A 27,001-nucleotide genomic window follows, 5' to 3' on the forward strand; every position below is an offset into this window, starting at 1 on the left:
CAATGAGGTCCTTCTCCAACTCCTGTGAAACTGGCATTAGTAAGGAGGGCCTACCGTTGTAATGAATAATTCACTTCTCTATTTGTCTTGCAGAAGGCAAGGGAGCATGCAATTTTGTTCAAAAGTCCCCTACCCGATTGTGTTTGGCAGTAGGCCAGGGTGCCCGCCATTATAAATAAATCTACCAATCTAAAATGTGACTAACATTAGGCATAGTAGCCTGTTATTTTCATGGAAACTCAGTAACTCTGTGTGACTGGCAGTAAGCTGGCTGGCAGCAGGAAAACGGGCCTGTCATTATAACGATAACTGCACAACTCAATTTTGACTGGTAGTAGGGAAGTTGCCTGCTATTATAATAAACTCTCCTCAACTGTAATCTGTCTGGAAGTAGGAAAGGGGGCCTGCCATTGTTACGAAAAGTCCCCAAATCGATTGTGACTGCGCAGTGGGCAGTGGAGCCCGCAATTATACACTGACTGAGCAAATGTCATGGGATAGCGGAGCACTGATGCGCAAGTGTGTTGTCTGCGCACCACACGCCCCCTGTGCCAGCGACAGTTGTATAGGAGACCTTGTGATCAGTGGCGATGCATGTAACAGGTGTAACATGGAACGTCTTCGTGAGCTGACACCGTTCGAACGGGGTATGGCGGTCGGTGCCCGACTGATGGGAAGTGCGATTTCGGAAGTGGTGCGGGAATTCGGCTTCACACGATCAACCGTGTCCAGGGTGTATCGTCAATGGTTGAATGCGGGTGTCACCGTCCACAACAGACGAACGACCGGCCGTCCAGTCACCCTCGATGACCGTGACCGGCGACATCTGAGACGGATTGTCAATAGTGACAGACGGGCAACCGTGCACGGTTCAATTCAACACAGGCCGTGCTAGACACGTCTCCCAGTGGACATTCCGAAGGAACATGGGTTCTATGGGGTGTGGGAGCCGGCGCCGCACACGGGTGCCACTGTTAACCCAACGTTATCGGGCGCAACGACGCGCATTTGTCGCCAGTCACCAGGGATGGACACTGGAACAATGGCGTAACGTGATATGGTTGGACGAATCACGATTTCAACTGCACCATGTCGATGGCAGGCACCGTGTATGGCGCAGACCACATGAAGCGATGGATCCCGCCAGCCTCGAAGGTGTGGTCCAGAGCGCTGGTGTCTCTGTTAGGATCTGGGGTGCATTTTCCTGGTATGAAATGGCCCCCCTAGTTGTTCTGGAAGAGACTTTGAATGGTACGCGCTATGTTGAGCTGCTCGGAGACCATCTCTACCCATTTTTGGCCTTCCAGCGCCCAGACGGTTCTGCGGCGTTTCAAGATGATAAAGCGCCGCCACATCGCTCCCACGTCGCCCGGGAATGATTCCAGGAACATGCAGTGGAGGTCTAACGACTGCCATGGCCACCCAGGAGCCCCGATATGAACCCTAACGAGCATATCTGGGATGTCCTGGAACGCAGGATCCGTGCCATGGATCCTGCACCCACGAACAGACCAGCATTGGCGGCCGCCCTGCAAACGATCTGGTGTCAGCTGCGTCCAGAGGACTACCAGGGAGTTGTCGACTCACTTCCATGGCGTCTCACTGCAGTTCGCAGGGCCAGAGGAGGCCCCACACGCTATTAGGTGACTATCCCATGACATTTGCTAAGTCAGTGTAATGTAAACTTCCCAACTCGATTGTGAACGGCAGTAGGCAAGCGAGCCTGCCGTTATCATCACAACTCCGCAACCCACACTTTACATTGGAAACAACGTATGGGGACCCCCTCATGCTATTTCTTGGATAACGCTAAGAGACATGCAGTTTTAAAACAATCTAATTTACTGCATGTACAGTATTTACTTCGATATCCGTATACAATGTAGAATACCGTAGCGAAGCACGGGTACATTTGCTAGTCTGTAATAAAAGCAAAGCATTATGACTGACATCTCACAAATGAGTAAGTTGACAATGCGTGTAAGAAATTGATTTTTTATATCCTTCCTGTTATTATTATTGTTATTATTATTATTTACAAGCGAATGGACCACTAAGGATCACCCTACAACTTCATTTCTTTCTCTTCGTGCGGAGTTTTCTGTGTCCAATACTCCTTCATGCGTTCGCTGGCCTGCTTCCGTTGTTCATCTGTCCAAGCTCTTCCAGTCTTCTTAGTTCTTCCTGCGACTTGAACACCTGCCAAATTCTTCAGTGAGTTCCTTTCTAACAGCTGGTCTTCCAAGATGCTTAACCTTTCCATATCCTTCTTCGTTTCCTTAATCCATGCTGTAGTGGTCTTTTTTCTGCAGAAGTAATCAAATATCTGTTTGGTAAGTCTACTTGCTCATTCTGTACAGATGTCCAAGAAACTCAAGCCTCCTTTTCTTCGTGGTCTCTGAGATTCTTTCCACCTTCTGGTAAACTTCTTTCTTGCTCCGATGTTTCCACCCTCTTTCAGTTTGGACAGCTCCCATAATTATTCTGAGGATTCTCCTTTCCAGGACCTCTAGCTTATCCACCTTGTAGTTCATTATTATTGTACCGGATGGCACACCTCCACGCCGCTAATTCAAACTTTGCGCCAGTTAAAACTCCTCTACTGGAGGAAGCCTGAACTTTAACTTCCATACTAATTCAACGATTTCTCAGAAGATGTCATTACTATAAATTTTGAAGTGTTCTGAACTATGTCAGTTTCGATTCGTTTTTGTTTTATCTGTAGCAAGAAGTGCGAACATTCTCTTCTAGATGGCACTACTGAAGGACTACAATTATGCACCCTAGTGCGAAGTGAAAGAACTGTGTTTTTGGAGAAATTTTGGGTTCATAAGTTTGTTCTTTGTTAAATTTCTTTCAGTCATTGTTTAAGTTGGCAATATCAGCCCTTTCTTTCCGCCAGTTTTGAATTTGTCCAATAAGGAATTTCTGTAATTAATTTTCCACCAATAAGGTGTTTCTTCTTCGTCTAGTGTAGTAGTTTTTGCCATTATCCAATAAAAGGCTTGTGGGCGGGTGTTCTCATTCCTGAAACGCCTCGAACTTTCCACGAGGGTATATAAACTGCTGATTTTCGGGTCTGCGGGCCACTTCAGTAACATCTATCAGTGTGTAAAGTACGTAGCATGGAGCGGGAAGCGCCTCTTTCTTCGGGCAGCAGTTCAACCACCAGGTAATGGCCTTTTAATAACTTCTTTTCTTGCTAGATCAGCAGTTTAACTCTCGGGGCAGGTCCGAAGCCTTTTACCATGTAACTTTCCCCTAAAATGTAAAGACACTTGGTATCAATTCTATCTTTTTAAACTACATATTTAGAGGATGGTTGCCTAGTTGTACTTCCTCTTAAAACAATAATCACCACCACCTAAACTACATATTGGGATAGAGAGTGCTTAACCCTCTCGAGCTCCCACTCATATTGCATGGAGGTGAACTTATTTTCACAACCGTTTCTTCCTTAACGTAATGTAAATCGTTTTCTTATATAAGTCACCTCTTTATGATGGGATTAGCCCTTGCATTAACAGCCTAGTGCCAAGTAGGTTTTAAATAAAGTGTATTAGGAGTGCAAGGACGCCTCCTCTCAAGTTGGTATTTTGGAGGCCATGTAATTGACCTGTTTCTTTACTTAATAGGCCTCAGTAGGTTGGGTATTTTTACCCCTGTTTTCATGTATTTGGAGGACAGCTTGAAAGAAGAATTTGGTGTGGCCTTTGATAGGCTTGAACTTAAGAGCGGGTTGCTCTTTTTTTTAAATTTGTTTCTGCGTGCCTCGAGGAGGCTTGCCTGTGTAATAGGGAGCAAGTGCTCCTGAGCATGATTGGGGTCTTCTGCCCCTTTGTTGAATCCTGTATATCGTAAGGTTGGGCTTATAGCTCAAGAATTGTGTGTCTGGCTCTCGGAGCCCAAATCCTGTAACTCTGTAATTGTACATTCTCGATTTGTGTTTCGGCTACTGAGTACCTGTTATATTTGTTATTTCTTAATCTTGAAAAGAAAATTTAACCTTGTTAAATTTTAAATTCACTTTAATTTCGTAGATTGAGACCTGTTCATCCCAGCACCTTCTTTCACCTCTGCACATCCACAAAACTCCGCAACAATTATTATTATTATTATTAGTAGTAGTAGTAGTAGTAGTAGTAGTAGTAGTAGTAGCAGTATCAAATTCCTTATTCAGTTCTAATTATTTCATAGGATATTTTTTTATTTCTGAATTACCGTAAATTAATTAGTTTCAGCCGGCCCTGCGGTGTAAGGGTAGCGTGCTTACCTTTTACCGGGAGGCCCCGGGTTCGATTCCTGGCCAGGTGAGGGATTTTACCTGCATTTAAGGGCTGGTTCGAGGTCCACTCAGTCGACGTAATTACAATTGAGGAGCTATTTGACGGTGAGATGGTGACCCCGGTCTAGAAAGCTAAGAATAACGGCCGAGAGGATTCGTCGTGCTGACCACGCGACACCTCATAATCTGCAGGCCTTCGGGCTGAGCAGCGGTCGCTTGGTAGGCCATGCACCTTCGAGGCTGTTGAGCCATGGGGTTTGGGTGGAGGGGAATTATATTCAGGTATTTGTTAATCTTGGTTTAGCGCAAGAGAAGGTTTCATAGTACCAATTAACTACGCCAAGCAAAACAAGGCAAATGACTCCATAAGTACAGTAGTAGCAACTAACTACGTCATCGTGACTGTCGGTAACCGGAGGCAAGGCTGCAGTCTCATCCCAAGGACGGTGCGTCTTAACAGAAAAGTGCATATCCTTGATCCTACTGATCTCTCCGCTGAGACTACCAGTCTAAGCTATGATTACTCATGAACACGAGACGATTACGAAACCTTCAAGGTTCATTTAGCATTCTACCATACTACTTTGCATGACCTATTAACAAGTTTCTGTTAGTGAAACGTGTTATAAAATCACGCAATTAACAGCATTTTGTAGAATGTTCCTTTCGTCATGGAGCGATGATTGCTTTTTGTCGTTTTTCCTGTCCATGATTGGCTCGTTTCACATTGCTGACCTACAGGTCGTAAGCATAGCAATAAATATAGAAGTGATAACATGGGTTCCCTGTACAGAATTAAGGTGATATATAAGTAGATGGGAGATTTTGCCTATTTGCCTATCTTATTCTTGTATATGGAAATGTATCTTTTTTTAAGATATAAATCCACCTAGGCTCTTTTTAGCAAGAAGTTGTTGGTTTTATTGTGCCTATAAATGCTTGTTTCAGGGATTCGTGCATATTTGGAGTATAAATGCCTATTTAATGCCTTATGACTGTCTTTTGAAGAATCCAGTTTTCTTCCAATGTATTATATTCTAGCTGGTCCACATAATTATTTTCACGTTTCTCAACATCTGTTGACCCTACTAACAATAAGGAGAATTCTCGGAAGTCTCCAAAAATAGCGTCTGGGGAATTTACTTTAGGACGAACAAGGAGCAATTTGATCACGAATCTTTCCGCTCCTTTGGTCGCCTGACGAGAATTCGCGTGGATGTGTGGTAAGTGGGGTGAGGAGTAAGAATGGCTGTCGCGCATGCACCTACCTCAAATCTCAAGGTCTGACAATAAACATCTGTTCCGTCCGAGGAGAATCTTGCTAATTAAAGTGCTGTCTAGAAGTTTCAAAGTGGTAGGGCAATTGTGACTTAGTTACACATTTACTGTATATAATGCATAATGCATAATGAACACGATGGATGTTTGTAGCTAAGAGTAGTATCTGTTTCTTGTGCCATACCTACAAGCTGCCGCAACCTCTCGTCAGGCGCAGGTAGCACCTCCTAAGGTGTTGTGAGAGAACCAATCAACGTTGAACTATGCTGTTCACAGCCATATCCCCTACCTCCCTCTGGCTGCAAATTGTTGAATACTTTGTCTTGAGATCGTGCTGAGGTCTACTGTGAAGATTGTTGCTTAAAAGGGCCTAACATCTAAGTCATCGGTCCTTTTGAAGAAGTGTATTGATGATGATGATGATGATGATGATGATGATGATGATGGTGGTGGTGGTGCTTGTTGTTTAAAGGGGCCTAACATCTAAGTCATCGGTCCCTTTGAAGAAGGGTATTTGGCAATGCCTAAAGAAAATCTTCCAAGTCTTGCTGGCTGAAGCAGCGGATCATTGGAGAAGGTAGACTTCTGCCAAGCTATAACTTTGCAGGTAATTTTTATGCCTATTTGGTTGCCTATTTTACACAATGGTGCCTATTGTGGCTCTTTTCCTGCCTCTAAGCCTGCCTATTTTAACTCTTTTATAGTATCTATAAATCCTGACCTAATATATAAGCATCATATCGCAGATTAAAGATATATATTACGCAGCTATTCGGGCTTTGGTCCAGTTTTCTTGTTATCGAGCTCGATAGCTGCAGTCGCTTAAGTGCGGCCAGTATCTAGTATTCGGGAGATAGTAGATTCGAACCCCACTATCGGCAGCCCTGAAAATAGCTTTCTGTGGTTTCCAATTTTCACACCAGGCAAATGCTGGGGTTGTACCTTATTTAAGGCCATGGCTGCTTCCTTTCCACTCCTAGCCCTTTCCTATCCCATCGTCGCCGTAAGACCTATCTGTGTCGGTGCGACGTAAAGCAACTAGCAAAAAAAGTTTTATTGTTTCTATTGTAGGTTTTTCAGTCAACACAGTGCCAAAATAGTCAAACACAGATAGAATCAAAGAGTGAATTAGCTGTACTTTAAATCGAGCCGAGAATACATTACAGAACCGTTTCAGTGGCCATAAACATTTATAAGGTATATTTTATAATGTGTTTCTATACCCATTGTATCCAATTTAAAGTCTCAGTCACAATACTGTAATTCCTTAATTAGCCAGTGAAGTACAGTAGAGTATGATTTTATTGTTCACCGAACGAGTTGACTGTGCGGTTAGAGTCGCACAGCTGTGAGTTTGCATTCGGGAGATAATGGGTTCAAATCCCACTGTGGGCAGCCCTGGAGATGGATCTCTGTGGTTTTCAATTTCCACACCAGGTAAATAATGGGGTTGTACCTTAAGTGAGGCCACGGCCACCAACTTCCTAGTCCTAGCTCTACCCCATTCTTCTGTTGCCGAAAACCTTCGATGTTTTAGTGCGACGTTAAAACGGTAGTAAAAAATGGAGGGATTGGAGGGATGTCCAGTTACTTAATGGAATAGCCTATAGGTTTTTACTGGTACAGCTATAACAACAACAAAAACCTGAGTTGTATTTTGGTTCATTGATACACTGTGTTTATTTGCATAAACACGCAGATGTTATAGGTTAGAATTGATTATAATAATTGTTGTATCTATGTATATCACTCGGTTTTGAATGGCGGTAAAACTGTACATCATGTGGAAACACTTGGAATTTGAAAATTTTAAGATGTTTCGCTATGTGGTTAATTTGGATGATAAACAACAGTGGTCCGAGAAGCAACTCCTGAGGGACACCGAGGACTTACTTTGCCATTCTGAACTCTCATTTGTCACCGCCACATCTTGCCGACGATTTTAAGAGGAAAAGAGACCGAACTGAAACTCTTAACATTGAGTTCTCGAAGTTTTTGTTGCAGTAACTGAGTAACAGTATCGAAGGCACTACTGAGATCTAATAATGTCAGTACAGTCTTTTCCCGTTGGTCCATTGCACGTCTGATATCATCTGTTTCTCGTAGTAAAGCTGTCGCAGTGCAATGTCGTTTTCTGAAGTCGGGTTGAAAGAGGTTATGGAGGGAATCCTTGGTGAGATATTCAGTAACTTGTGTGTGAACTAGGCGTACAAGCACTTTGAATAAGGGTGCTACGATGGATGCTGGACGATGATGTGAAGGAGAATCTCTTGTGGCTTTTCGGGATGGGTCTAATTAATGTATTTTTTGCTAGAGATCTGGGAACACTCCGTTTGTCAGACAATAGTTAAATATAAGAGTTAGTATTTGCACTACAGCTCCTAAGATATCTTTAGTCAGAGATATAGGAATGCCATTATTATCTGTGGCACTGGGCGTAATAGATGTAATATCGCATGTTTAGCTTCATTCGAGCTGACATTTCCTAAGAGATAATTGCTCTTGCGCAGGATGTTGTTGAAACAAGGGCGGTGAATTTTAAGGGAAGGCGGTAGAGACTGTATTTGTCCATGCGGAATGATAATTTAAAGCTTCTAGCGATATGCTTCGCTTGGTGTAAGTTTATCTATGGCTTTACCTATAACTATCGGACTCTTATTTTTGATCAGTTCGTGAAGAATTTTAATTAACTGCTTCGTTCTGTTTCTCAGAATCTTGTACCGCTCGAAATCGTGTTGCTATGCTTCTGCCCATATCTTCTGTTCAATTTGTCACGGCTGGCCATAGCAGACATTATCTCGGTCATTAGCCACGTGAAAGAATGGTGGGTGATTCTTATAGTCTGCGCACCTTTTAGCGATATTTCTTTGTACGGGTAGGAGGAGTAAGGAGGGAGCTCTCCCGGTTCCGGTAATACTGACAACTGAATGGAAATGAAATCTGAATTTAATCGATAATATGATCGATCGATATGAATGTGTCATACACACATTATATAACATTATATAACATTTCTCGATGCGAATCTTGTTCTCAGCATGAATTCTATAGTTTGGCTTTGCTGTGTAAACAGCAACAGTACTAGTACGTAAAGTGTACGCAAGATGTCGCACAGCGATTCATAAGCGATTCTTAGTTTGTGTTGCAAAGGTTGCCAATACGAATCTCGAAGATACCCGATGTCGACCGATTCAGCACTAGGGTGTCCATGTATCGCTAAAAGGTGCGCGTTCCGTTCCTGTTCCTTTGGTGCGTGCCTGCCAAATACTACCAGTAGCGGTGAAATGAATTTGTTTATTTTAGAGTCTTTGGTAAGACCCCAAATAGAGTATGGTTCCAATGTATGGGATCCTAACCAGGATTACTTGATTCAAGAACTGGAAAAAATCCAAAGAAATGAATGAAGAAATGGAATGAAAGATGACAGAGAAAACCGGAGTACCTGGAGAGAAACTTGTCCCGCCTCCGCTTTGTCCAGCAAAAATCTCACATTTAGTGACCGAGATTTGAACCATGGAACCCAGCGGTGAGAAGCCGACGCGCTGCCGCCTGAGACAGCGCACACCACTATACAGTTCAAAAAAGTTTGGAACATCCTGTTGGAAGTGGCAGAGAGCACTGTATACCCACACGTAATTCGATTGCTTGTTTACAATACAGTAGATGTCGCTCCTACGGTCTGTGTTGAGCCTGGGGTGAACTATGCCATTTCAGATGAAGACTGTAGTACTTCACCTAGTTTTTACGTTTAATGTGCAATGTGCATTTATCAATTTGATCGAGCCAGAACTGTGGCATTGATTTAGAGTTGACATACACAAGCAATAGTATTACGCATCGTAGGGTTAGTCCAGTGTTAAAAACGTTGAAGAGGTACTAAGAGACCAATTATGTGACTGACAGTCCAAGGGAAATTCGACCGAGGGGCGACAACGCCACGTCAAGATCGGCACATCCGCGTAACAACACAGAGGAGACCAACTTCGACTGCTCAACAATTACGAGATGACTTCTTGAGGGCAACCGGGGTCCGTGTATTTGCACAAAATGTATGCTGTCGGCTGCATAGCGCCAAATTAAGGTTACTTCGGCCGATTTGGCCTGTTTCACAAGAACAAGACCTTTCAGACGCCCAAAATCTCACGCGTGCAAACCAAGGCGCAGAAGTTCTGTGCCCCGTGCATTGGTCCGTCTCAACTCGGCTCGGATTGTGGAGCGCTACAGAGCGGGTGAGGAAAGGGGAGACAGGCGGAGTGAGCGAACAGGAGTAGGGAAAGAGAGAGGAAGCGCTATCCCTGCACTCTGGTCAATCTAGCGAAGTCGTCTTTTGCACCTTGCGCCGCGGAATGCACCGGTGCATGCACCCTGATATGCCCTGAACTAGATAACCATCATCGTGTTGAGAGGAAAGGATGGGCAATCCAACATCTTAATTGAGGATTGGATGAGTAGCGTAGTGTCATGTTTGATGATGAAACACGGATATCACTTAGGGCAGATACACGACGATAAAGAGTGTGGAGATGTAAAGGACGCAGTGGAAATTACCAGCAAATTCAAAAGGTGTATTCGTTTGCAGATGGTGGTGCAATGTTTTGGGCTGGGGTTATGTATGCCCATCGTACACCTTTGATACCAATTCGAGGGACCTTAATTGTCCAGCAGTATACCGATGAAATTTTCGACCATTCGTACAACCCTTTAGGGATGAATATGGTGCCGAATTAATTTTCGTCGACAACAATGCTCACCTTCAACGTAGTGCATCAGTGAGGATATTCATGAGAGAGGCGGGTATCAACCATATGAACTGACCGTCTAATTCACCAGACATGAACTGCATTTATCATGAATGTGACAGATTGAAAACGACAGTTTCTGATCATCCACAACCTCTACGGACACTAACAGACCTCATTAGAGTTGCCCAGATGGAATTGGACCTTCAAGATGACGTTAATGTACTGATCGGAAGCCTGCCATAGCAAGTCAAAGACCTGAACAGTGTCAGAGGAGGCCATAGACGGTACAAAAGCAGGTGAAGAAGGGACAACCTTCACAAAAAAGAAAAACACAAATTATAACCTTTTCATTATTAGTGTTTATTTGCATTCGAAATAGGAAGAAATCATTTGAGTTTGTGAAAGTTTACATTTACAGGTTGTGTGTCTCTGCAATACAATAAACATCATTCTATAACTTTATTATTGCATAGCATCCTTGAAATTCCATACGTTTATAGCAGTGTACATAAAGTAATGAGTACATATAAGCTTTCTCTTTAAGTTCATGAGTTCACCCTACTCCCTACAGCGTTCTTTAACTGGACTAGAATCTGGAACTCCGATGTGTTGGATCGACTGCAAAAGACGACTGAAGACCTGTTCACCATCAAAAAGTGGAAGCTGGAACACTTCGGTCATATAATGCTGAATGATAAGTAGAGAATCCTCCAACTTGTCATGCAGGGGAGAATAGAAAGACACAGCAGACCTGTCAGCCCACGAACACTGTGTCTGAAGAGTATCGTGGAGTGGAACGGGATGAGCACGATGTCCCTGTTCCGCGTCGCTGCATCCATATTCAAGATCGCCATTTTGACCACCAATCTTCGCTATAAGACGACACATTGGGACGAAGTAACGATTACAATTAAAAATTACTAAAGAAATATTAATGACAAGTAATTAGATTACTTTTACTGACTTAATCCCCAACTCTGAATGTGTGTTAACAGGCTCCGGATTCATATGCAACGTGTGCGTTGGTCGCCTCGTTAGTGATTCATTCCAAGTAGGGCGGGCCCTATGACGGATGAAGCTTGTTTGAAGATGTGCCATTTTCTTGAAAACTAATTGTCAGATTTTGAAAATACAGTAACATCACTGAATTCACAATGTCTATGATTCCAATATTAGGTGTAAAAAAATAGTGTAGTTTCATTAAAAAAACAAAGTCAACAAACATTTCCTCGGCAGATACTGACACTCTGAAATAGTAGTGTATGTTTGATAATGAGCCCCTTGGTAACATTACTGAAGTATTTTCAATATTTAGCGGTTTAAAAGTTATTTGAAGAAACGATCTTAGCTGACTAACCCTGTAGAGACTGAAGAAGTACGTACAGTCACTCCCATAAATTTTCGACCCCTGATAAAATCCGCGAATAAATGATTACAATAACGCAACCATGAGCAGAATGTGGAAACAAAAATGTCCAATAATGAAATTACATGTGGTTGTTTATGTCGAATAGGAATCACGGAACATTGATGTACAATATGATGTAAAAGAAAGGGCGTTGCGAACATGGGTGAAATGACGCGCCTCAAATATATTCGGTCACCCGGAAAGGCCGGGATTGCCGCTGTGTTCGTTGAAAGGGTTAGGGCACATAGCGTTCCAAAACGTTCACTTCAATAAGGCGGTGCCGCAAGACACGTTGTGCCGAAGTCATCTGCTGAAGTGTTGCGGACTAGTATCAAATAGGACGCAAAAAACAACACAATACTACGTCTGAAGAACCCCAGCTCGTGATATTCCATCTTGCTCGAGGTAAATCGTATAGAAAGATATCGAAGATGCTTAACATGAGCAGAACAACAGTTGGAGATATAATAAGACGTTTTAAAAATGAGGATAGAATTGATTCAGTTGCCCAGACAGGCAGATCAAGAAGGCTGGCAGAACGAAGGGAGCGGTTTGTGCTTCGGAATGTGAAAAGAATTTGGCAGCAGCTGTTTTAGAGGAGTGCGAAAGGAAAGTGGGTACTAAAACCGTGCGAGCACTGCGAAGAAATTAGTTCTTTGGGATAAGACCAAGAAAGAAACCATACGTTAGTGCGGTAAATAAAAAGAAGCGGCGAGAGTTCGCAAAAACTTACGTAAGCAAACCCAGTGCTTAGAGGGAGGGTGTGTTATTTGTTGATGAGTCAAAGTTCAACGTGTTTGGGTCTGATGGAAAGCAATTAGTGTGGCGGAAACGTAACGAGGAACTGAAAACAAGCAATTTACAAGCAAAGGTAAAACATGGTGGAGGATGTGTGGGGATGTGTTGCATCGAACGGGATTGGTGCACTGAGTTTCATTGAACATACTTTGACAAAAGGTGGATATTTGGCTATCCTCAGAATAATTTGTGACCATCTGCGGAACAACTTGTTATATAGAGTACTTTCAAGTTCTACCAAGATAACAACCCCAAGCACAAGTCGTACCTTGTCAGGGAGTGGCTGCTGTACAACTGTCCGAAGGTTTTGGAGACTCCACCACAATCACCCGACCTGAACCCCATCGGGAATATGTGGAGTCAAATGAAGATAGCTCTGCAATTGCGGCCGCCAAGTTCCCTCACAGACTTGAAGAGGAGACTGCTACAAGAATGGGCGGCATTAAGCCATTTATCGCCAGTACGCCGAATCGACTGGAAGAGGTAATAAAACATCAAGGTGGACCTACAAAGTAGTGAATGTGTAACAGGGTTGTGAATTATGCGAGTGTATGTTGCATTTTGTATAGTGGCCGAATATTTTTGAGGCGCCACTGGAATTACTATTTTTATTTAATGTACGACAGATGGCGTACTAATGAATGTATTCTTATATCGCAATGTTTGTAGAATTTGTTATTATGTTTTCCTACATGTTTCGTTGTATTATAGGTTACCATTATAGTGTAATAATAACAACACAATAAGAGTGTGTCAAAAATCAGAGTGACCGAATATTTATGGGAGTATCTGTAGATAGGTTGAAGTACAATTTTCGAATATGAACGAATAGAACCAAACCAAACCCCATGGCACTACAGCCCTTGAAGAGCCTTGGCCTACCAAGCGACCGCTGCTCATCCCGAAGGCTTACAGATTACGAGGTGTCGTGTGGGCAGCACGACGAATCCTCTCGGCCGTTATTCTTGGTTTCCTAGACCGGGGCCGCTATCTCACCGTCTGATAGCTCCTCAATTCTAATCACGTAGGCTGAGTGGACCTCTAAACAGCCATCAGGTCCAGGTAAAATCCCTGACCTCACCGGGAATCGAAATCGGGGCCTCCGGGTAAGAGGCAGGCACGCTAACCCTACACCACGGATGAACGAATAGTCTAGGACGAAATCCTTCGTCAAGGCAAGTATGGGAATGTTAGAAATGACAAAATGTACAAATGTTTTCATTTATTTTCCAAAAAAATGTTCTATATTTCTAAACAGTGTATAACTAACAATCAACAAAGTGGCATTGAACTTTGTTTACAGAAGCGGTTCGAACAGTTGTCCACCACATTAATGCAGGCATCAAAACGCTGGTGGAAGTAAGCATACGATGTAATGGGGCAGCTGCCTCTTTGGATCAGTGGTAGAACGTCGGTCTCCGGAACCCAAGATAGCAAGTTCAAGCCCGGCAAGGTAGTCGGGGTTTTGAAAGACGGAAATAGGTCCATTCGACAGTCTACAACGTACGATGACGGCATGTAAAATATCTCAGGTGACACATTTGGTGTTTACGCTACAAAATTAATTAAAACTCAGCCATACAGGGTGTATTAGGACTACACCAACAAAAAATCAGGGATGCTTTTCGTGTTATGTTAAGAACAATGATGCAATCGGATTGGCTGATAACAATTTTCTTTCCGAAAAAAATGAGATTAATATGTTACTTCCGGCTGGGCGATTCAAACTGACGAACTTGCCGTGTTTGCTATGCCCCAGAACCAGCCACTGCCTGTTGCTGTGCTTCAGAGAAGAGAAGGGAAGGGAGGGGAAGTGGGAAGTGGGAAGTGGGAAGTGGGAAGGGGAAGACAGAGGTAATACTTAGCGCAAATGCACAAGTTTGTCGTTCATTTAGAATAGTCGCTTCCCAGGCCCAGTAGGCAGTGCACAGTTTGTTCTGCACCAATTGACTACTATGCGAACCCCGTAGAAAGAGAAGGTGAATGTTTACCAAGAATAGGGGCAGCTTTTCAGGTCATTTGCGACACACCACTCATCTTGAACAGAGTCCAAATGTCACCACTGCAGCGTTGTGAACTGTGCATCGAAGTAGAAGGGGGGCATATTGAACATCTACTGTAATCAAACCATTGGGCGTATTCTTTCCTTCGTTCAGTATTTCATTCCATTTACAATGTAGTGAGGGAAGGAATACACAATCTTGGGGCGGCAGCGTTGCATATTCGAGCATGTTAAATATTGAAGAACGTTACTGCGACCAACAGTCGGGAAGAGAAAAGATCTTGTACATTCCTTGATTGACAAGAGTGTCTTAATTACGGTATGTTCTTGTACTGTGTGTGCAGTCATGGTTGTTTGGCTGTAAGAGACGAGGACAATCCTGTGCGAGTCGAACGAGGAAACTTGTGCATACGCATGGAGCATTATCTCTGTCTCCATCATACACCCCACTTCCTCCCTCCCCATCTCTTCCCTGAAGCACTACAGAATCTTGTGCTCTGGCATAGCAAAATACGGCGAGTTTGTCAATTTGAATCGCGTGGAGCATTATCTATGTCTCCATCATACACCCCACTTCCTCCCTCCCCATCTCTTCCCTGAAGCACTACAGCGTCTTGTGCTCTGGCATAGCAAATATGGCGAGTTTGTCAATTTGAATCGCGTGGAGCATTATCTATGTCTCCATCATACACCCCACTTCCTCCCTCCCCATCTCTTCCCTGAAGTACTACAGCGTCTTGTGCTCTGGCATAGCAAATACGGCGAGTTTGTCAATTTGAATCGCGTGGAGCATTATCTCTGTCTCCATCATACACCCCACTTCCTCCCTCCCCATCTCTTCCCTGAAGCATTACAGCGTCTTGTGCTCTGGCATAGCAAATACGGCGAGTTTGTCAATTTGATTCGCGTGGAGCATTATCTGTGTACCGGGTGGTACACCTCCACGCCGTGAATTCAAATATTGCGCCAGTTGAAACCTCCCTACAGGAGAAACTCTGAACTTTAAAATCTGTATTAAATCAAAGGTTTCTCGGAAGATGTCTCTACTGTAAATTTTGAAGTGTTCTGAACGATGTTTATTTCGATTTGTATGTGTTTGCTCTGTAGCAAGAAGTGTGGACATTCTCTTTTAGATGGCACTACTTAAGAACTATAATTGTGCACCCTAGTGCGAAGTGAAGGAACTGTTTTTTTTTTTTTTTTTAAGAAATTTGGTATTCATAAGTTTGTTCTTTGTTAAATTCCTTTCAGTCATTTTTTGGGTTGGCAGTATAACCCTTCTCTTTCCGCTTGTTTTGAATTTAGCCAATCCCGAATTTCTCTAATTAATTTTTGACCAATAACGTATGTCTTCTCCAATATGGAGATGTTGCTTTAAGCTATCCAATAAAGTTGAGGGGGTGTGGGTACTCATTCTTGAAAAGTCTCGAATGTTCCACGAGGGTATTTAAACTGCTGCTTTTCTTGTCTCGGTGCCACTTCGTCGACATCTTGCTTAGTGTGTGATTATGTAGCAGGGGGCGGGTAGCGCCTCTTTCTTCGGGCAGCAGTTCATCCACAAGGTAATGGCCGTTTAATAACTTTATTTCTTGCTAGCTCAGCAGTTCAACCCTCGGGGCAGGTTCGAAACTTTTCTCATGTAACCTATCTTTAAAATGTAATAGACATTTGGTAAAACTTCGTCTCTTTAACTATAAATTGGAATAGAGAGTGCCTAACCCTCCCGAGCTCCCACTCACATTGTTTTGAGGTGACTACGTTTTCATAACCGTTTTTCTTCTCTTCGTAATGTAATAAAGTTCTCTTATCGTGTCACCTCCTTAGTATGGGATTAGCCCTTGCGTAAGCGGCCTAGTGACAAGTAGGTTTCAAAAGTGCAAGCTTCGCCTCCATTCTACTTTGTATTATGGGCCAGTAACTTAACCTGATGTTTTATTTTCCTCATGTAAAGGTCCTGTAGGTTGGGTATCAAATACCCCCTGTTTCTTGGTGTGCCTTAAGGGCAGATAGAAATGAAGTTTGTTGTAGCCTTTGACAGGCTTGTCAAATTGAGAGCGGGTCTGCTCTTTTTCTTAACACTGTAATTAGGAGCAAGTGCTCCTCGTACTTAGGGGTTTTCTGCCCATCAGCTATTGTGGTAGTGAGCTGAGAGCTCTGAAATTAATCTTGGGGCACGAAGCCCAAATTTTGTAACAATTGTAATTTCTTAACTTGTTTTCCTGCTACTTGGTACCTGTTAATCTATTGTTGTTATCTGTTGATTTTGAAAAGAAAATGTAACCTTTGTTAAAGTTTTAAATTAACTTTACTTTTGTAGTTGAGACCTATTCCAACCAGCACCTTCTTTCACCTCTGCAAATCCACAAAACATCATAACAATCTCTGTCTCCATCATACACCCCACTCCCTCCCTCCCCATCTCTTCCCTGATGCACTACAGCGTCTTGTGCTCTGGCATAGCAAATACGGCGAGTTTGTCAATTTGAACCGCGCGGCAGAAAATTAGAAAGTAACCTCATTTTCTCGAGAAGAATAAAAATATCTGACAACCCGATTGCACCATCGTTCTTAACACGAAGAGCATAGCTGATATTGTTGTCGGTATAGTTCTGATATACCATGTAGACGTACAAGAGAGATTCGGGTTACTCTTCCATCTAGTAGGTGTAGAGTAAAACGGAATGTTGAAGTAGACGAGCAGAGAGCCTGACGGCGTCAAATTAAAAAATGTATGCACACGGTAGCTGAGGCCTTACGACTGTTATTATGAATGGGGCGTGGGCTGAATAAAGACAAGCAGTCTGTTGCTGCCGGGCGAGTTGACCGTCCGGTTAGGAGCGCGCAGCTGTGAGCTTGCATTCGGGATATAGTGTGTTCGAATCCCCCAGTCTCCAGCCCTGAAGTTGATCTTCTTTGGTTTCCCATTTTCACACCAGGTAAATGCTGGGGATGTACTTTAAGTAAGGTCAGGGCCGCTTCCTTCCCAATCCTAGCCCCTACCCCCACCCCCTTCCGTTGCCGAACACCTTCGTTGTGTTAGGACGACGTTAATCAAGCAGCAAGAAACAACAACAACAACAACAAAAATAAGTCCATAAAGTCGTTTCTGACATTCTCAAGCTTGCCCTGACGCAAAGTTTCGTACTAGACTATACGTTCTTATTTGAAACGTTATTTCTACCCCTCACTGGGCTACTCCAGTCTCTGCGCAAACGTTTGAATCAGCTTGTATACTTCTTCTTCTTCTTCTTCTTCTTCTCCTCCTTTATCTGTTTACCCTCCAGCGTCGGCTTTTCCCTCGGACTCAGCGAGGGATCCCACCTCTACCGTCTCAAGGGCAGTGTCCTGGAGCTTCAGACTCTGGGTCGGGGATACAACTGAGGAGGATGACCAGTACCTCGCTCAGGCGGCTTCATCTGCTATGCTGAACAGGGGCCTTGCGGGGGATTCGAAGATTGGAAGGGATAGTCAAGGAAGAGGGAAGGAAGCAGCCGTCCTTAAGTCAGGTACCATCCCAGCACTTGCCTGGAGGAGAAGTGGGAAACCACGGAAAACCACTTCCAGGATGGCTGAGGTGGGAATCGAACCCCTCTACTCAGTTGACCTCCCGAGGCTGAGTGGACCCCGTTCCAGCCCTCGTACAATTTTTCAAATTTCGTGGCAGAGCCGGGAATGGAACCCGGGCCTCTGGGGGTGGAAGCTAATCACACTAACCACTACACCACAGAGACGGACCAGCTTGTATACAAAGGTGGTATTAAAATGGGATCAGGACAATTAAACCGAAGAGAGATAGGTCTACCAGAAGTAAGATGATGCAGTTTTGTAAACTTATCACATGGGTGACTCCGCTGAGTTTCAGTTCGATTATTTTTTAACTTTCGAATGACATCTGGTTTTCGATGGAAGCCACTTTCATCTATCCTATCCAACCTCCCTTGGTCGACATTTGTTCTTTTCCGATCCCGATGGTACTACGTGTAGAGGCCTAAGGAGTCTTTATTTCCACGTCATTGGTGATCCTTATCTTTCTTTTGGCCAATACCTTAATTTTTCAAAGTGTTCGCCCCTTTCAATTTCCCTCTGATTAGTTACAATAGAGGAGGGTTGCCCAGTTGTATTTCTTTTTAAAACAATAATCACCACCGTCATCTCTGTAAATACACTGACTGACAGAGCAAATGCAACACCAAGAAGGAGTGGTCAGAACTTTATGCCAATTGCAGGGTAGACTGACGTCACTGAGGTATGCTCATGATGTGAAATGCGCCGCTGTGCTGCGCACGTAGCGAACGATAAATGGGACACGGCGTTGGCGAATGGCCCACTTCGTACCGTGATTTCTCAGCCGACAGTCATTGTAGAACGTGTTGTCGTGTGCCACAGGACACGTGTAGGCCTATAGCTAAGAATGCCAGGCCGCCGTCAACGGAGGCATTTCCAGCAGACAGACGACTTTACGAGGGGTATGGTGATCGGGCTGAGAAGGGCAGGTTGGTCGCTTCGTCAAATCGCAGCCGATACCCATAGGGATGTGTCCACGGTGCAGCGCCTGTGGCGAAGATGGTTGGCGCAGGGACATGTGGCACGTGCGAGGGGTCCAGGCGCAACCCGAGTGACGTCAGCACGCGAGGATCGGCGCATCCGCCGCCAAGCGGTGGCAGCCCCGCACGCCACGTCAACCGCCATTCTTCAGCATGTGCAAGACACCCTGGCTGTTCCAATATCGACCAGAACAATTTCCCGTCGATTGGTTGAAGGAGGCCTGCACTCCCGGCGTCCGCTCAGAAGACTACCATTGACTCCACAGCATAGACGTGCACGCCTGGTATGGTGCCGGGCTAGAGCGACTTGGATGAGGGAATGGCGGAACGTCGTGTTCTCCGATGAGTCACGCTTCTGTTCTGTCAGTGATAGTCACCACAGACGAGTGTGGCGTCAGCGTGGAGAAAGGTCAAATCCGGCAGTAACTGTGGAGCGCCCTACCGCTAGACAACGCGGCATCATGGTTTGGGGCGCTATTGCGTATGATTCCACGTCACCTCTAGTGCGTATTCAAGGCACGTTAAATGCCCACCGCTACGTGCAGCATGTGCTGCGGCCGGTGGCACTCCCGTACCTTCAGGGGCTGCCCAATGCTCTGTTTCAGCAGGATAATGCCCGCCCACACACCGCTCGCATCTCCCAACAGGCTCTACGAGGTGTACAGTTGCTTCCGTGGCCAGCGTACTCTCCGGATCTCTCACCAATCGAACACGTGTGGTATCTCATTGGACGCCGTTTGCAAACTCTGCCCCAGCCTCGTACGGACGATCAACTGTGGCAAATGGTTGACAGAGAATGGAGAACCATCCCTCAGGACACCATCCGCACTCTTATTGACTCTGTACCTCGACGTGTTTCTGCGTGCATCGCCGCTCGCGGTGGTCCTACGTCCTACTGAGTCGATGCCGTGCGCATTGTGTAACCTGCATATCGGTTTGAAATAAACATCAATTATTCTTCCGTGCCAACTCTGTTTTTTCCCCAACTTTCATCCCTTTCGAACCACTCCTCCTTGGTGTTGCATTTGCTCTGTCAGTCAGTGTATATGGCCTGTCGAACCTTTTAGTCGTTTCCTCTGCAAGAATATATTCGTGAAGTTATACATAAATATAGAGACACACTTTTTACACCATAGTGCCATAGCCCTGATGGACCCGCCAAGTGTAACAACCCGATTTCCCAGAAACTTCGTTCAGCGAAAGAGGGGTTGAAATAAGTGATCACATGTTTCGGCTTATCCGTAGACACGCGGCCAGTTCGGAAAAAGTGACGGTTGAAGTTTTCGACGTGCTTTAAGTACCTTTTAGAGCGTAACAAGAAGAATTGGCGGCGTGATGGCGCAGCGGCTTCAAAATTTTGCACCCCGTGTTCAAATACCGACGATTCCTTTTTTTGTTGTTGTTGTTTTTTTTTTGTTTTTTTTTTTGTTTCAAGTCCATTGACGCTTACTGCACGAATGTTTCTTATCAAGTTAGTGGATGCAAGGCTGTGTTGTTGATTGTAAAATTACAACTGGGTTTCACGATAAGTGTTATGTATTTAATATATATAATATTTTTTAGCGATTACAATGTTTTGTAAGTTATTTCTTATGTTAACGCTTCATACGGTGCATTCCCTTGGATAATTAATTTCGGGTAGCTATTTCTAGCCGGGTGCAGCCCCTGTAAGGCAAACCTTCCGATGAGGGTGGGTGGCGTCTGCCATGTGTAGATAACTGCGTGTTATTGCGGTGGAGGATAGTGTTGTGTGTGGTGTGTTAGTTGCAGGGATGTTGGGGACAGCACAAGCACCCATCTCCCGAGCCACTGGAATTAACCAACTAAGGTCAAAATCCCCGACCCGGCCGGGAATCGAACCAGGGACCCACCGAACCGAAGGCAAGTACGCTGACCATTCAGCCAACGAGTCGGACATACCCCTGAATGATACCGATCGTAGAAACATTTGAAAAAAAAATCGCACATCACGAGCATCGCGTGAAGGCAGGTTTGCCACGGTTACATTTCTGGGCGGAAATGTCACTCGGGAAACAAACGTCGTTAACACCACTGTCGGCAGCCCTGAAGATGGTTTTATCTGGTTTCCCATTTTCACACCAGGCAAATGCTGGGGCTGTACCTTAATTAAGGCAACGGCCGCTTCATTTCCACTCCTTAGCCCTTTCCTATCGCATCGTCGCCATACGACCTATCTTTGCCGGGGTGACGTAAAGCAAATCGTTAGAAAAAAAAGTTTCTTTTACAAATTCATTGTTAGTTATTTTTCACTCAGTTGTACAAACAGTTCCAATTTCACCAGTGCTGCGGACTGCCATACGGTAAAATAAATAAATAAATAAATAAATAAATAAATAAATAAATAAATAAATAAATAAATAAATAAATAAATAAATAAATAAATAAATAAATAAATAAATAAATAATGGCATATGTACTCCAGAAAACCCTGATGCAGGACTTTCTAATTGAAGCCTATAGACGATCTGTGTGTCTGTGAGATTGAGCCTCTACTCATGATAGTTTCTAATGTTCAAGACGGCACACACTCCTTGTCCCCGAGCCAGAACCAGTTAATTAAGGTTAAAATCCCTGACGCAGCCGGATATCGAACCTGGAATCCCTTGGACCAAAAGGCAGCAGGCTAACCATTTAGCAATATAGCCGGACAGTAAATAAATAAATAAATAAATAAATAAATAAATAAATAAATAAATAAATAAATAAATAATGGCATATGTACTCCAGAAAATCCTGATGCAGGACTTTCGAATTGAAGCCTATAGGCGATCTGCGTGTCTGTGAGATTGAGCCCCTACTCATGATAGTTTCTAATGTTCAAGACGGCACACACTCCTTGTCCCCGAGCCAGAACCAGTTAATTAAGGTTAAAATCCCTGACGCAGCCGGGTATCGAACCTGGAATCCCTTGGACCAAAAGGCAGCAGGCTAACCATTTAGCAATGTAGCCGGACAGTAAATAAATAAATAAATAAATAAATAAATAAATAATGGCATATGTACTCCAGAAAATCCTGATGCAGGACTTTCGAATTGAAGCCTATAGGCGATCTGCGTGTCAGTGAGATTGAGCCCCTACTCATGATAGTTTCTAATGTTCAAGACGGCACACACTCCTTGTCCCCGAGCCAGAACCAGTTAATTAAGGTTAAAATTCCAGACGCAGCCGGGTATCGAACCTAGAATCCCTTGGACAAAAAGGCAGCAGGCTAACCATTTAGCAATGTAGCCGGACAGTAAATAAATAAATAAATAAATAAATAAATAAATAAATAAATAAATAAATAATCGGTCGATTATTATTAGAATTAGACGGCATTCTTCCTGTTGAGTTTGAGACTGATGATAGTATTTATTAATTTGTCGTACGGCTTTTAGTGCCGGGAGTGTCCGAGGACGTGTTCGGCCTTCCTGGTGCAGCCCTTGTAGGACAGACCCTCCAACGAGTGTGAGTGGCATCTGCGGTGTATGGGAACTGCGTGTTCTTGTGAGGGCAGATAGTGTAGTGTGTAATGTGTGAGTTGCAGGTATGTTGGAGATAGTATAAATATCCAGTCCCCGAGCCAAGGGAAATAACCATTTAAAGTTCAAATCTCCGACCCAGCCGAGAATGGAACCCGTTGTCCACTGTATCGAAGGCGACTACGCTACGCTGACCAGTCAGCCGAGGAGTCGGACCTGATGATAGTAAAAGTTTGCATTACTGTTGTTTCATATATCACAATTAAACAGGTCTCGGACGAATGGAATTCGGTCATATTCTACAACTGGTTTCGACTTTTTTTATTTTACTCTCCGGTCAAGGTAAATATGGCTAAGAGAGGGAAACTGAGTTAATCCCACTCCAACAGTTCAGGTGCAAACAGCCTACCAGACGCGTGAGAATCACACAGTCATATAGCCTTGTGCTTTAAAGAAGGTGTGCGCTAGTTGTGTACATTATTTGTGATTACCATCCCAGACAACACTGAGAGGATTATTACTGTATTAGTAATTGTGGAAACGAATATAATACCAGGTAAGGAGAATTCATTTTAAAATCAGATGAAAAACTGGTGTTATCATATCCTTAAAATAAGGAACAGTCCTTTTCTGAAATGACACCTGGGCATGGCTAGATAGGCTAATAGTAATAATAATCATAATATTTGTGAGTGATTTTTTTCTAGTTGCTTTACGTCGCATCTACACCAATAGGTATTATGGCGACGATGGGATAGGAAAGGGTTAGGAGTCGGAAGATAGCGGCCGTGGCCTTAATTAATTTACAGCCCAAGCATTTGCCTGGTGTGAAAATGGGAAACCACGGAAAACCATCTTTAGGGCTGCCGACAGTGGGGTTCGAACCCACTATCTTCCGATTACTGGAAACTGGCAGCACTTAAGCAACTGCAGCTATCGAGCTCGGTGAAAAACCATCCTCAGAGCTGCCGACAGTGGGGTTCGAACCCACTACCTCCCGGATATAAGCTCACAGCTGCACGCCCCTAACCGCACGGCCAACTCGCCGAGTGTGTGTGTGTGAACCTCGCATTGACTCACATAAGTTTTCGACGACAGTGGGATAGGGAAGCGCTATAATTAGGATAGAACCTGCCGTGACCTCAAGGAACAGCCCAGTGTGGAAATGGAAACTATAGAAAACCATATTCATGTCTACCGATGGTGGGGATCGAACCCACCCACTCACGAAATGCAAGTTTGTAGCTACACAGATCGCATCACGAAGCCAGCTTACTCGATAATAATAATAATAATAATAATAATAATAATAATAATAATAATAATAATAATAATAATATAGCGTGTGGCCTCCGAAGAGGCCTGGTGCAGATCATTCCTGTTGACGCCGTATAGGCGACCTGCGCTTCTGTGAGGATGGGGCCCTACCTATGATGAATTCTAATGCTGAAGACGGCACACAGCCAGCCCCCGAGCCATTGGAATTAACCAATTAAGGTTAAAATCCTAAACCCAGCCGGGAATCGAACCCAGGACCATCTAGACCAAAGGCCAGCACGCTAACCATTAATCCATACAGCCAGAAATAATAATAATAATAATAATAATAATAATACAACTATAATTTCTTCTGTACACTTCCATTTTTTGCTTCGTACTTGATAGGTTCAGTTCAGTTATTGTCTGTCTATATCAGTTTATCGATTTGTTGGTATGTTTGTTGAAGGCGCTCAAATACGTCAGCCTTGTGTCGGTAGATTTACTGGCAGAACAGAATTTCTCGAAAATCTTTATTTATGTTCAGGAATTGCTGGGTTGTGCACTTGAATATATATATTTTTGATTAGTACACAGTAATGTAGCAATAGCAAGGGGGTTAAAGCAGAATAATGTCAAATTTCTCCGGTATCGAAGGAAACAAAGCAAAGTCACCTCCGAACAGGCAATGAAGGCCCTTGGAGGAGTGGAAGGTAAAGGCTTCCACCATTGTTAACCTCGGCACGTGATGGGTAGAGTGGTTAGCTCTACGCCCGGCCACCTTTGCCCCCAGAAAGCAACCTGGTACTCATTTTTGGTGCAGGCTGAGTGAACCTCAGGGCCATATGCACCTCCGGAAGTGGAAATCTCGTTTCTTAAATTTGACGACTTCCTGACGGGGATTCGAATCCACGTCCTTCCGGGCGAACCGAGCACGCCTTTACCGCCTCGGCCAGGCAGCCCCTCCGGTATCGAAGAGTTGCACTTAATTAAAAAAAAATCGCCCTCGAATTTTCACCACTACATAGAAAAGCATAGATTCACGGATATGTTTTTGGGCTCTATGACATCCAGGGGGTACAGATAATGCCTCTTCGCACTCTACCCACGGGGGAGATGAAGAATTCCGATAAATCGAAAGAGATATGAGTGTATTCATAAAGGAATGATAAGGCTGATGAACGGTGAGAAAATGAAAGACATTCTAGAGCACGTAAATTTATTATTATTATTATTATTATTATTATTATTATTATTATTATTATTATTAATCTGTTTACCCTCCAGGTTCGGTTTTTCCCTCGGACTCAGTGAGGGATCCCACTTCTACCGCCTCAAGGGCAGTGTCCTAGAGCGCCAGACTTCGAGTCGGGGCATACAACTGGGGAGAAGGACCAGTACCTACCCCAGGCGGCCTCACCTGCTATGCTGAAGAGGGGCCTTGTGGAGGGATGGAAGATTGGCAGGGACAAGCAAGGAAGAGGGAATGTAGTGGCCGTGACCTTGAGTTAGGTCCCTCCCGGCATTTGCCTGGAGGAAAATTGGGAAACCACGGAAAACCACTTCGAGGATGGCTGAGGTGGAAATCGAACCCATCTCTACTCAGTTGACCTCCCGAGGCTGAGTGGACCCCGTTCCAGCCCTCGTACCACTTTTCAAATTTCGCGATAGAGTCGGGAATCGAACCCGGGCCTCCGGAGGTGGCAGCTAATCACGCTAACCACTACACCACAGAAGCGGGCATTATTATTATTATTATTATTATTATTATTATTATTATTATTATTATTATTATTATTATTATTATTATTATTATTATTATGCAATTTGCTTCACATTGCACCGACACAGTTAGGTCTTATGGTGACGATGAGATAGGAAAGGGCTGGGGGGCGGGGACGAAGCGGCCGTGGCCTTAATTAAGGTACATTTGCGTGGTGTGAAAATGGGAAACCAAGGAAAACCATCTTCAGGGCTACTGCCTTGGGAGACCCCCTCTCTCTCTCTAAATGATTAATCGTCGATCAAAAACAAACCGATATAAATATATTATTTCCTACGAGAGCTCACTTCTTTCTTACAGCATACGAATTTAGAAATAATTGGAATATGCTTGCATCCGTCCATCCCATTGCAGATTGTTATGTCTTTCACAGCGTTTTAGTCTTCAAGCCTCTGTGAATTCCTCCACAATCCTCTATTTGTAGCAAGCTCTGTGTCCTGGTTTAGTTCCACATCTTACCATTAAGTCATTAAAAACTGAGTCTTCCCATCGTCATCTCGCCTCCACTCCCCCTTCTAATTATCTTCCCAACTATGGCCAGATCTCTTATTCTGCTAGGTAATCCATACTCTTCTATTTACCCCAGATGACTCCACCACTGAATCTCATTTATTATTATGCTAGGTAATCCATACTCTTCTATTTACCTCAGATGACTCCACCAATGAATCTCATTTATTATTGTGCTAGGTAATCCACACTCTTCTATTTACCTCAGATGACTCCACCACTGAATCTCGTTTATGATTGTGCTAGGTAATCCACACTCTTCTATTTACCTCAGATGACTCCACCACTAAATCTCATTTATGTGTACAGCTTCAGCCATCGACTTTATTCCTAAATTGGCCTCGATCTCCACATTTGGAGCACCCTCCTAACATTAATCCCACCTATTTGTACCAGCAATCATTCTCGCTACTTGCATGTCTGTTAGTTCTAGCTTATGAATAAGATATCCCGAGTACTCACAGCTTCACACCCGTACAGCGAAGTCGTCTGCAAACAGACCGATGTGAATACCGGTATGCAATTTGTTTCATGTCGCACTGACACAGATAGGTCTTACGGAGACGATGAAATAGTAAAGGCCTAGGGGTGGGAAGAAAGTGGCCGTGGCTTTCATTAAGGCACAGACCCAGCATTTGTCTAGTGCGAAAGTGGGAAGCAACGGAAAACCGTCTTCAGGGCTGCCGACAGTGGGGTTCAAACCTACTATCTCCCGGACGCAGGCTCACAACTGCGCGCCCCTAACCGCTCACAGTATTGGTATGGTGATGTGGATATGGTTTAGTGCAAATGCTCACTTATTTCTTACGGAATGCCGTCGATCGCACTATGTAGTGAACTCACTACATTAGCTTTGCTGCATCTTCGTTCAGTTTGACTTGTTCACCGTCCGGCTCCAAAACTGGTTAGCG

General features: G+C 44.0%; 1 protein-coding gene across 1 annotated transcript in view; it reads left to right on the top strand.

Moving 5' to 3' along the window:
* LOC136879320 (phospholipase B1, membrane-associated-like) overlaps positions 1 to 27,001 on the top strand; it is a 165,183-nt gene that overhangs the window by 6,845 nt on the left and 131,337 nt on the right. The window contains exon 2 of the mRNA XM_068229066.1: positions 12,732 to 12,994. Within this exon, the coding sequence (XP_068085167.1) occupies positions 12,732 to 12,994 (263 nt within the window). The remainder of the gene's footprint in view (positions 1 to 12,731; positions 12,995 to 27,001) is intronic.

Source organism: Anabrus simplex, chromosome 8, assembly GCF_040414725.1.
Source record: "Anabrus simplex isolate iqAnaSimp1 chromosome 8, ASM4041472v1, whole genome shotgun sequence".
NCBI lineage: Eukaryota > Metazoa > Arthropoda > Insecta > Orthoptera > Tettigoniidae > Anabrus > Anabrus simplex.